Source organism: Cannabis sativa, chromosome 2 (assembly GCF_029168945.1).
Source record: "Cannabis sativa cultivar Pink pepper isolate KNU-18-1 chromosome 2, ASM2916894v1, whole genome shotgun sequence".
Classification (NCBI taxonomy): domain Eukaryota; kingdom Viridiplantae; phylum Streptophyta; class Magnoliopsida; order Rosales; family Cannabaceae; genus Cannabis; species Cannabis sativa.
The window spans coordinates 40,092,087-40,104,615 of record NC_083602.1 but is presented as its reverse complement, the minus strand read 5'-3'; the positions used below and the strand labels follow the sequence as shown (position 1 = coordinate 40,104,615).

The window sequence follows — 12,529 nt, the reverse complement described above, 5'->3', positions numbered from 1 at the left end:
AAACACTTGACCCCGTATAAATGATATTTCAGCTTATGTGAAATGAGTACTCCACCATTTATGTTCGTTTGGTCAAGCTCGAAGGAGATCATCCTTTGCTTACTATTCGCCAGATAGAAGCTATTGATTCCATGTTTATGATAGTGCTCCCATTCAATTGCACTACCGTGTTCCCAAAATGTACGTATCACCCTGACCTAAAAGTAGGCTTAACTAACAAATCAAAGAACACGAATAGCCTTTCAAGATTGAGCCTAATCATAACAGGATTAAGAACATTTGATCTAGGATCAACTAGGCGATATTGACTTGAATAGATATTACGGTAAGTTTAATAAATCTAAGTCAAAGTTCAATATCGGTCCCTTCCGATGCATACTCCATGCATCCAACCTGAGCTTTACTTTAACCAATGCTCTGGAAAGAACATAGCACTTCTCCAAATGCAAGTAAACTCTGTTGTAGATTACCATATCAGTAAAACCCTATGTCTGATAAATCTAGGAAACTTTATTCACATAGTCATGTTTACTTTCCAATGTGTTGACAGCACAATAAACAGGTTCAAGTATGTGAAAAGGGTTTCAAATGAATTTATACATTATGTACATATAATCATGAAATAAATCATGTGAACCATGCAACATTAAATGTTATTTCTGATCTATATTAATAAGTAAATCTGATTATATTGAAATGAGTTTTATTTAGGGCATAAAACCCAACAAACTCCCACTTGCACTAATATAAAACAAAATGTGCGTTTCAAATAATCTCAACACCTCGATATACAAATCAAGTGTAGTAGTAGTAAACTCCTCGTAATAGGATCTCAAAGGTTGAATTAACCACAACCTTTTCTCCACCATTACTCTTCCTTAATCACAAAATTATTGATAATGTGAAATTCCTCTCTATATGTTTACTCTATTGGGATACTGGATTCTATATCTTTGGCAACTACTTTTGGTTAATCAGGATATTAACACTAGTAGCTTAAGGCAATTTGGAATGATGTCAAAAATGTATAGAACTTTCCTTAGACTGAATAAGTACCTTTCCTGCAACCTTAACATTCAGTCCCTCTCTGGTAGACCTAGAGACTTCAGATAGGTTTTTACACCTCTCCAAAATCACTATTCCACCCCCAGAGTAACCACCATCTTATCAGAAAGATTTTCTAGCACAAAGGCAAATTTCGAAATCTGATGTGGTGTAGTCTAAGAGTTTTAAACACACCCTTATAGACTAACATATAGTTCCTCTTCTTTATCTTAAGATTTACTTGATTGTCTTCCAATGTTCTTCTCCTGGATTAATATGATACCTACTCATTACTCCCACTCAACAGCAGGTGTCTGGTCTAAGGCATACAAAAGCATATCTAAGACCTCTCACTGTTGATTTAAGAAATTCTTTCATGGCTTTATCTTTTCTGGAATAGTTGAAACTTTTCCTTAGATAAATAAAATCTATACCTAAGAAGTTGTGAAGCTTCTACAGATTGCCATTAGAAAGAAAATGCTTCAGCATCTTACTAAAGTAAGTTGCTTGCATTAGAGTAAGTAATTACCAGGTATACCACAAGCCATAGGTTTAGATAAACTCAAACCTATAGTACTAGGAAAAGGAAGTTTGTTATGTCCATTGAATAGACTTATAAACGAAATTTCCTTTTATGTCCTTGTAATAGAAAACTTTAGGTTATTCCATGTGAATGGATTAAACCATAGTTCTATTTGCTTTTCTTCTTAGTTTCTTATCTTGACAATCCATTACTTGTTTAAACTCACAATAGATTTTAATCACTAGTGTCTCCCAAGTCATAAGAAGGTGAGTTCCTAGAAACTCTCCCACTACGACGAGGTACCGTGAATTATGTCTAAGAAAACTAAATGGTATTGACCTCTTCGGTTGTGATAAGACAACAGAGGCAGTGGGATCATCATATGTTATATAAGATGATAGAACACTTTTGGAATCAAGAAAAAATATCTCCTTTATTTGCTACTTGTTTTCAGACTTAGTCATTATCTTAGAAAAGTAGTATTTGTTTAAACAAACACTTTCTTATCTATTGACAATGGGATGGTCCACCCCTAATCACTTAGAATAGCTAACAAACCATGGTTAATAGTTCTAGCTTTTCTTAAGATTTTGATTAGGTCATCCATGAATCTAGTAATGATTTACATTAAGTATACAACCATTACATCATTCTGAAATTGTATTACCATAGAAGGAATTAGGCAACGACTAGTAACTAATCATCAACATGCAACTCGAAATTTCTGGGAAGGTAAGTTTCGATATAATTCAAAAATCAATTTAATGATCTTTGAACTACATATCTACTAACTATTTCTCCACCCCTATCAGTTCACAAGATCTTTAACCACTTACCTTAATGGTTTTAACCATTGCTAGAAATTAATGAAATTTTTCAAACATTTCAAATTTCTTGCTAAAAGGTATAATCTAGAGTTATCGTTTTAAGAATAAAACGAAAAACTCATATCCACCCCTGAATGTACATCCATCTGTGAATGAGATGAACTACTTTAAGTGGATATAGGTATATTAACTCTTTGCAGAGATTGATCTTGTCAAATCCACTATGAACAAGATACAAATGCCATAGATTAAAAAATGTGGTAGTGTCTTTTGATGACATAGGTTTAGTTACATCAAAGAGTTCTTAGAATACTACAAGTGGATCCTGGTCACAGAATACCTAACTCATATTCCATACAGTTTGAATCCATTAATAGAAGATGGATATTAAACACTTAAGAAAGTGTAACTGTATTGTATCTGGAATTAGAAATATAAGAAAATTTCTGTTTGGAATCTTAAATTAAAGTCAAAGACTTAAATTTATACCAAATATAATGAGTAATTCTATCTTGGACCAGCACTACTTATACAAACTCTAAGTCAGATTTGCCCATACAAGTAGGAGATTTCTAAGATTGAGGATTTATATCAATTGGGAATAGAATTTCGGGATTATAATCATATGCGTCATTTAATATAGAATGACATGAAGTGATTTATAGACCATTCATCCAATGATATGTTTTGAAGCTAATTCGAAATGAATAAGCTAAGAAGAATTAGGATAATTTTGTTTAAAATAAGAATCCAACGATGCTTCGATTAGCGAAAGTCAAAGTAATCTTATTTATACAATCTTCTTGTTTCATATCGTAAAAATACTAGTCTAAGGTGTCATCAATTGATGAACAGCTAGATGTTGCATATACAATATTTATCTTTCGAGATCTAACACTATTATGTATGTCTAATGGTGAAAATCCACTAGGGATTTATCTCATTAGATAAACAAGCCAAGTTAGACCAACAATGAAGATTTGAAATGAAACTACAACTTAATAACAGAAAATAACATGGTTCAATATAAATTCATACACAATTCAGAAATTATAAGCATATAGCAAGTAGGAATGACAAGTGAAAATACTAAAACATACAATCCTAAATAATTTCCAAGGTTTTCAACAAACTGATATCAGTGTCCCGTTTAGGCGAGAGTCAAAGCTACCATTCATTGAATAGAGTTGTCAGCTCGTCTAAAATGTTAAACATTCTAGCAACCTTTTATTCGATCAAGATTGGAATTCAGCGTTGTCCCGTTTAGGCGAGAGTCAAGGCAATTCTATCTTATGAGCTTCCACCATTGTTTCATAATTTGCAAGTCAAGTATGGTCACCACCATTAGGGTGATCCATACCATACAAAACACTTACAAACTACTTATCATGTGAGGTTAAACGGTGCGAAATTGCTAATGAACGTTCCTCCATTAGGGAGGATTACTCACTAAAACAAACGCGGTGTAAAACCCACAATGGAGATCGAATATCTTAATAATAAAGCTCATTATTTAAAGAGAGTTGTATTTTCTTTGATTCTCTTTATTTATTCTATTTATTTTAAATATATATTTATTTAATTAAAATTTCAAATTTAGAATGAAAAATTATAAATATAAATTTTAATTTAATATTTATAAATTTTACTTAGATGGATATGAAAATAACATGAATTATTTCCATCTCAGTAATAATTTCCAATAAATATTTAGAAAAATATTCAATTTAAGTTGTTACAAAATTAATTTAAATTAATTTACAACTCAAATTTTATTTTCTATAAATATATATTGCATTTCGAAAAATTAAAGTATCTAAGAGTACAATTTTCGAAAAATGCATATTAAAATAAAAAATAAATTCTTGAAAAATTATTCTAATTTAATGTTGGCAAAAAATTAATTAATAAAATTAATTTACAACAAAAAAATATAATTTTCCAATTTAATTAAATATATAAGAAAATTTCAAATATTTAAGTATGATGATGAAAATTAACTTAAATATTAATTTTCTATTTAATTAAATACATTAGAAAAATACTTCAAGGAAAAATATCATCTATCTAGATTTTCCTTTGACTAATTAATTCAATTTCTAATAATATACTTTAATTCAATTTATTTTAAATTAATCAATAAATGAAAAAATCATTGATTTAAGTTGATCCAAGAATTAAAATAATTTACAACTTTAATCTATTTTTCAAATAAAATTCAAAATTCCAGCATTTAAAAAATGCAATTTCGAAATTTGATTAATAAAATAAAGAAAAAATATATTTTGAAAATTATTTAAATTTAGTTGAAAAATAAACTTCAACTAAAAATAATTTTCTATTTAATTAAGTGTCATGAAAAAGAAATATTTAAGTATCATGATGAAAATAAACTTAGATATTTAATTTTTAAATTAATTAAATGTATTAAATTCAAGAAATAAATAATTAAGTGTAGAGAAGGCTTAATTATTAATCTCTAGTTTAATACTAGGAAAAATATACTTAAAATAAATTGTACTAAAATTAATTATATAAATAATTAATTTCACAATATATAATATTTTCCTATTTAATATTAGAAATAATAAGTAGTCTAGAAATAACTATCTAGAAAATATCTTATTTGACTAAGTATCTTTTCCACAAAATTTGAAAAAATATCTAATTTAAGTTGTATTAGAAAAAATCTAGAACTTAAATATTTTCAAATTTAAATTTAATTAAATATCAAAAATTAAGTTGTAACCACTTAATTCAAAAATATTCCATTTTAAGTTAATATTCGAAAAGATATTAACCTAAAAAATATCTAAAATATTCCATTTTAAGTTAATATTCGAAAAGATATTAACTTAAAAAATATCTAAAGAATCTTAATAACCAATGCCTAAAATTCCTCAACTTAATTTTGAAATTTGAAATTCAAAAGATATTCAGATTTAAGTTAGTTAGTTGTAGATAACTAAATATCAACTTAAATAGGAATATTTAATGAAAAATTTAAATTAAGCTCCAGAAAGAATCTAGATGGTTATAATTCTATATTTAATTAAAGACAAGAAAATACATATAGTTTAGCTTAGAATAAAGAATTCTTTAAACTATAATTTTCTTAAATTAATTTCAATATAAATGAAATTAATTATGTTGCTAATCAATTTTATTAGGTTGAACTAGTTTAATTAACCTAGTACAGTTATTCAAATCAGGCAAATGGGCCTTCACAATTGGGGTGGTTCATGTGAGGGGGTGCTGGGTTCAGTATGTCGTACCCACTACTATGGCTCCCAACTCTCACACAAGGCCCAAAAGAGAGGAATTTAACCTTAAAATGAACATCTGTTATTAATTGAATAGGCCCAAAAACTAAATGGGCCTAAATAAAATCTATCAAGAACTATGATAATTTATTTAGCAACAACAACCTATAAACATCTATAATGAAATTAAACACATAGGCTCACACAGGCACACTTTGGATGGGTCCTATCATGTTGCTAGGTCATACACAGATGAAAGAAGATTGTGAAAATTACCTGTTACAAATTATTTACTTGACCAAGGGAGCCATGAGTTAAAATCAAATCATTGGATCTGTCAACAAGTTAACCATGGCTATTTGCAATCAAGCAATAATAGGTTTTGAAAACTTACACATAAGCTAAAACACATACTCCTGCAACAAGGTTAGCTGGATAGTTGGATGTAGGATTTATTTAATTTTAAATTAAATAATTAATTTCGAAAATAATTAATTAAATAAAAAAAATAATTTTCGAAAATTTTAAAAAAATTTGAAAAATTCGAAATTTAAAAAAAAATTAATTTTAAAATTAAACCTACAATTTTGAAAAATTAGGTTTCAACCAACCTAAATATCATTTCAAAATTTGCTAACTACTTTTAAAAATTAAATGTTATTTTATAAATAAAAATTAAATAAAAAATTTAAAAAAAGTTAAATGAATATCTTTTTCAGATTTTAAATGTAATTTAAATAAATAAAATAACAAAATTTAAAAGTTAGCAAAATATCTTACATTTATTTAAAATTACATGATTATTGTTATCTTAGTTTAAATTTAAATAAGGTCAAATTATTTAAAAAAATAATTTAAAATATTAAAATCTGACCTTAAATTTAAAAATAAGATAAGATATAATAAAATTTAAAAATAAGATAGATTATTAAGCAAATAAGATACATACTAACTATTTTTAAATTCAAATTACACTAATATCTTGAATTAAATTTAAAAAATATTAAATTAATTCAAAATGATAATTAGTATTGAATCAGGAATAGTAATAGTATAAATACAGAACTACACAAAAAATCGGAAGTTAATTCCATGAAAAAGCATGAAAAAACGAAGAAAAACGAAAAAATTGTGAGCTGTACGGACAGTTTTCGCGATTGCAGGAAAATTTCAGCACAGCTCCGATTTTTTCGAATCTTCAAAAAATCATAACTAATTCAAATTAAATCAAAATTGAGTTCTGTAAAAAAGTAACTTGCTTAATTTTTTCCATACTATCCAATAAAAATAATTCCAGAAACAGAATCGCAGTTATTTTTTACGAAAATTCACAAACATCAATCAATCATCAAATAACACTCAATACAACATGATACCATCCAAAAACAAACAAACAATCGTTTTAAAGTCCAAATTTCTTGCAAGTAAATCAATTACCATGGCTGTGAGGCGAGTTGTTGGAATTTATTTTACCAGGATCTTAGATCTACTCACAAGTATGTTGATTAACACCCTAAATATGAACTTTCTAAAACGACGAAATAAACACATATAAAGTTTAGGAAACCTTACATTGGGTGCAGCGGAATATAATGACTCCTTCTATTCAGATATCTAGCCCTTGATTCCTTTCTGTAGCAGAGCATTATCAATATCTGAACCTGGATCTCTTTCTCTGAATCTTTGGTGTTGAAACTCCCTTGTTGATGATCTTTCTTCACGATCTTCCTCACTATGATTAAGGTATCACTTGCTGTGTGTGGGCCCTACTCATACACTAAGGATTTTCGAAATCTCAATGAGGAAGAGAGAGAGAGTGGGTTCGGCCAAAGATAGGGAGAGAGCAGGCTCAGGTTTTTCTCTGAAGGAAAAATAGAAAATTTAAGTGTAATTTTCCTGAAGCCTTCACTATCTATTTATAGCATTCCACTAGGGTTAGGTTTGAATTAATTTTCATTAAAATAATGAAAATATCAGTTTAAATTTCCTACAAAAGTGGCTGGCCCTATACTAGTGGATTTGGGCCTCACTTTTTGCAATTTTGCAGTTTTACCTTTTCTGCATCTGATTTTCTCAAAAACGCCAATTTTCTAATTCAACCATTTAAATGCCAATTCTAACTATTTAATAACTATAAATAATTATTAAATAATATTGTCATTTATCATATTTATTAATTGAACCATACAAAGTATCATAATTAACAAATATGCCCCTATAAACTCTTTCTTTACAATTTCACCCTTACTTAGTGAAAAATTCACAAATAGACATAGTCTAATTTGAGAATTATAATTGATTAATCAAATCCAATTATATGAGTCTTACAAGCAATATTATCTCAACTAGTGCGGGACCATGGGTCTATATAACCGAGCTTCCAATAATTAGATCAAGAATTTATTACTACAATTCACTAACTTATTAATTCTTCGTTGAATCCACGCATAGAACTTAGAATTGCACTCTCAGTATATAGAATGCTCTATATGTTCCACCATATAGACACATCATTTGTTATCCATTGTTATAATCCTAATTTGATCAATGATCCTCTATATGAATGATCTACACTGTAAAGGGATTAGATTACCGTTACACCTTACAATGTATTTTATCCTTAAAATACTTGACCCCGTATAAATGATATTTCAGCTTATGTGAAATGAGTACTCCACCATTTATGTTTGTTTGGTCAAGCTCGAAGGAGATCATCCTTTGCTTACTATTCGCCAGATAGAAGCTATAGATTCCATGTTTATGATAATGCTCCCACTCAATTGCACTACCGTGTTCCCAAAATGTACGTATCACCCTGACCTAAAAGTAGGCTTAACTAACAAATCAAAGAACACGAATAGCCTTTCAAGATTGAGCCTAATCATAACAGGATTAAGAACATTTGATCTAGGATCAACTAGGCGATATTGACTTGAATAGATATTATGGTAAGTTTAATAAATCTAAGTCAAAGTTCAATATCGGTCCCTTCCGATGCATACTCCATGCATCCAACCTGAGCTTTATTTTAACCAATGCTCTGGAAAGAACATAGCATTTCTCCAAATGCAAGTAAACTCTGTTGTAGATTATCATATCAGTAAAACCCTATGTGTGATAAATCTAGGAAACTTTATTCACATAGTCATGTTTACTTTCCAATGTGTTGACGGCACAATAAACAGGATCAAGTATGTGAAAATTGTTTCATATACATTATGTACATATAATCATGAAATAAATCATGTGAACCATGCAACATTAAATGTTATTTCTGATCTATATTAATAAGTAAATCTGATTATATTGAAATGAGTTTTATTTAGGGCATAAAACCCAACAGTTACCACTACTCGTGACACTTTGTACAAGAAAATGGTAGAGCTACCCTTAATTATTGAGAAGGCTGAGCAACATGTAGTAAAACAACAGACTGTAAAGAATGTCGTCACGACATCAACTCTCTTGCTAGTGGTAATGTCAGTAAGGGGACCGACAGTGGCAACCCTGATCACAAATGGAAGGCTGAGGCTTTTGGAACATCAGGGAGTATTAGAAAGTTTTGGGAAATTGAGGTGGCCGTCAAGGTCACGGATCCTCTTTCGGATCATATCTAGAATATTAAATGCAAGAACACCAACATGGTTAATTTCGGGCCAAGGCTATGTATTATATTTAATATGGATTATATGAATCATATGTTCCAGGATTACCTGAACAGATGTGGGATCATGTTTATCGATGACATCTTGGTGTATTCTGAATCAGAAGAAGAGCATGAGTTGCATCTCAGAGCATTTTTGCAACGGTTACGAGACCATAAGCTATATGCTAAATTCAAAAAGTGTGAATTCTGGTTATCTCGTGTCTCCTTCTTGGGGCACATAGTAGATAAGGATGGGATCATGGTGGATCCGGCCAAACTTGAAGCTGTTCGGGATTGGCCAACACCAAAATCAACTACTGAAGTTAGAAGCTTTCTGGGTTTAGCTGGGTATTATCGTCGGTTCGCTGACGGTTTTTCAAAGATTGTTGTACCCTTAACGGAATTGACCCAAAAGAACCTGAAGTTTGTTTGGACTGATCGGTGTGAGAAAAGTTTTCTGGAGTTAAAGAAGTACTTGATTATTGCTCCAGTACTAACTCTTCCTTCAGATAAGGAAAAGTTTGTGGTTTATTCAGATGCCTCGAGATAGGGTCTCGGCTGTGTGCTTATGCAAGCTGGAAAGGTAAGAGCCTATGCTTCTCGACAATTAAAGGAGTACGATCAGTACCCTACTCACGATCTAAAACTCACAGTAGTGGTATTTGCGCTAAAGATTTGGCAGCATTACCTATATGGCGAGAATTGTGAGATATACACTGATCATAAGAGTCTGAAATACTTCTTCACCAGAGAGATTTGAATATGAGACAGAGATGCTGGCTAGAGTTAGTGAAGGATTATGATTATGAAATCCTTTATCACCCTGGCAAGGCCAACGTAGTTGCTGATGCCTTGAGCAGAAAGGGTTAGAGTTAGATAAATACCGTGAAACAAATCTCCCAGTAGTTAGCAAATGAGATGACCCGAGCTAAAATTGAGTTGGTTTTAGGGCAGTTGGCTAATATTACCCCTGCAATATACTCTTTTAGAGCGAATCAAAGAAGTACAAATGCAAGATCCAAAATTGGTGAAAACCCGAGCTAGGGTTTCGGCTGGGAAAGCTAGTGATTTCTCAGTCGATGAAATGGGAATGTTGAGATTCGCAAATCGTGTTTGTGTGCCCATGGATGAGAATATCAAAAGAGAGGTCATGAATGAGTCTCATACGACTCCTTATTTAGTTCATCCAGGGTCAAAGAAGATGTGTCAAGACCTGAAAGCAATGTTTTGGTGGCGAGGCATGAAGAATGACGTTGCTGAGTATGTTGCAAAGTGCCTTACGTGTCAGCAAGTAAAGGCTGAACTTTAGAGGCCTGCAGGGTTGCTACAGCCCCTGAACATACCAGAGTGGAAATGGGAAGACATTGCTTTAAACTTCGTGGTGGGTTTGCCTAGAACCACGGGGCAGTTTGACTCTGTGTGGGTCATAGTGGACAGGTTTACAAAGTCAGCACACTTCTTACCTGTTCAGACGAATTTCTCCATTGACCAGTATGCTAAGTTATATGGTAGAGAAACTGTTCGTCTTCATGGAGTCCCAAAGTCCATTGCTTCGGATAGAGATTCGAAGTTTACATAAAGATTCTGGGAGAGTTTACATCGAGCTATGGGTACTCAGTTAAAGTTCAGCACAGCATTTCATCCTCAGACTGATGGGCAATCTGAGAGGACGATACAGATTTTAGAAGACATGCTACGGGCGTGTGTGCTTGACTTTGAAGGATCATGGGTAAAGTACTTTCCCCTAATCGAGTTCTCTTATAACAACAGCTACCAGGCAACAATCGGGATGGCCCCTTATGAGCTTTTATATGGAAGGAAATGTAGATCACTGTTGGAAATTATTTTACCAGGATCTTAGATCTACTCACAAGTATGTTGATTAACACCCTAATTATGAACTTTCTAAAACGATGAAATAAACACATATAAAGTTTAGGAAACCTTACATTGGGTGCAGCGGAATATAATGACTCATTCCGTTCAGATATCTAGCCCTTGATTCCTTTTTGTAGCAGAGCATTATCAATATCTGAACCTGGATCTCTTTCTCTGAATCTTTGATGCTGAAACTCCTTCTTGTTGAAAGTCTTTCTTCAAGATCTTCCTCACTATGATTGAGGTATCACTTCCTGTGTGTGGGCACTACTCATACACTAAGAATTTCGAAATCTCAATGAGGAAGAGAGAGAGGGTGGGTTTGGCCAAAGATAGGGAGAGAGAAGACTCAGTTTTTTTTGAATGAAAAAGTAGAAAATTTAAGTGTAATTTTCCTGAAGCCTTCACTATCTATTTATAGCATTCCACTAGGGTTAGGTTTGAATTATTTGGCATTAAAATAATGAAAATATCAGTTTAAAAATTCAAACCAAGTGGCCGTCCATGTACAGTAATGGGCCTTACTTGGATTTTGCAGTTTTCTCAATTCTGCATCTGATTTTCTCAAAAACGCCAATTTTCAAATTCAACCATTTAAATGCCAATTCTAACTATTTAATAACTATAAATAATTATTAAATAATATTTTCATTTATCATATTTATTAATTGAACCATACAAAGTATCATAATTAACAAATATGCCCCTAAAACTCTTTCTTTACAATTTCGCCCTTACTTAGTGAAAAATTCACAAATAGACATAGTCTAATTTGAGAATTATAATTAATTAATCAAAACTAATTATATGAGTCTTACAAGCAATATTATCTCAACTAGTGGGGGGACCATGGGTCTATATAACCGAGCTTCCAATAAGCAGATCAAGAATTTATCACCTAAATTCACTGACTTATTAATTCTTCGTTGAATCCACACATAGAACTTAGAATTGCACTCTCAGTATATAGAATGCTCTATATGTTCCACCATATAGACACATCATTAGTTATCCATTGTTATAATCCTAATTTGATCAATGATCCTCTATATGAATGACCTACACTGTAAAGGGATTAGATTACCGTTACACCCTACAATGTATTTAATCCTTAAAACACTTAACCCCGTATAAATGATATTTTAGCTTATGTGAAATGAGATCTCCACCATTTATTTTCGTTTGGTCAAGCTCGAAGGAGATCATCCTTTACTTACTATTCGCCAGATAGAAGCTATAGATTCCATGTTTATGTTAGCGCTCCCACACAATTGCACTACCGTGTTCCCAAAATGTACGTATCACCCTGACCTAAAAGTAGGCTTAACTAACAAATCAAAGAACACGA

The 12,529-nt window shown here is 31.2% G+C and overlaps 1 protein-coding gene across 1 annotated transcript; it reads left to right on the top strand.

The window, feature by feature from the left end:
- The first annotated feature begins 10,065 nt into the window (after positions 1–10,065).
- LOC133034292 (uncharacterized) lies at positions 10,066–10,882 on the top strand. Its single transcript, XM_061109347.1, has 3 exons — positions 10,066–10,168; positions 10,293–10,563; positions 10,741–10,882. Exons 1-3 carry the CDS (start codon positions 10,066–10,068, stop codon positions 10,880–10,882), a joined length of 516 nt encoding a protein of 171 aa, XP_060965330.1.
- The last annotated feature ends 1,647 nt before the right edge of the window (positions 10,883–12,529 follow it).

Excerpts from the sequence above, each read along its gene's own strand:
- LOC133034292 (XM_061109347.1), top strand. The coding sequence starts at position 10,066 with ATGAGACAGAGATGCTGGCTAGAGTTAGTGAAGGATTATGATTATGAA. Across the intron at positions 10,169-10,292 it reads TGATGCCTTGAGCAGAAAGG|AGCGAATCAAAGAAGTACAA; the intron begins GTTAGAGTTAGA and ends ATACTCTTTTAG. Across the intron at positions 10,564-10,740 it reads ATGAAGAATGACGTTGCTGA|GTTTACAAAGTCAGCACACT; the intron begins GTATGTTGCAAA and ends CATAGTGGACAG.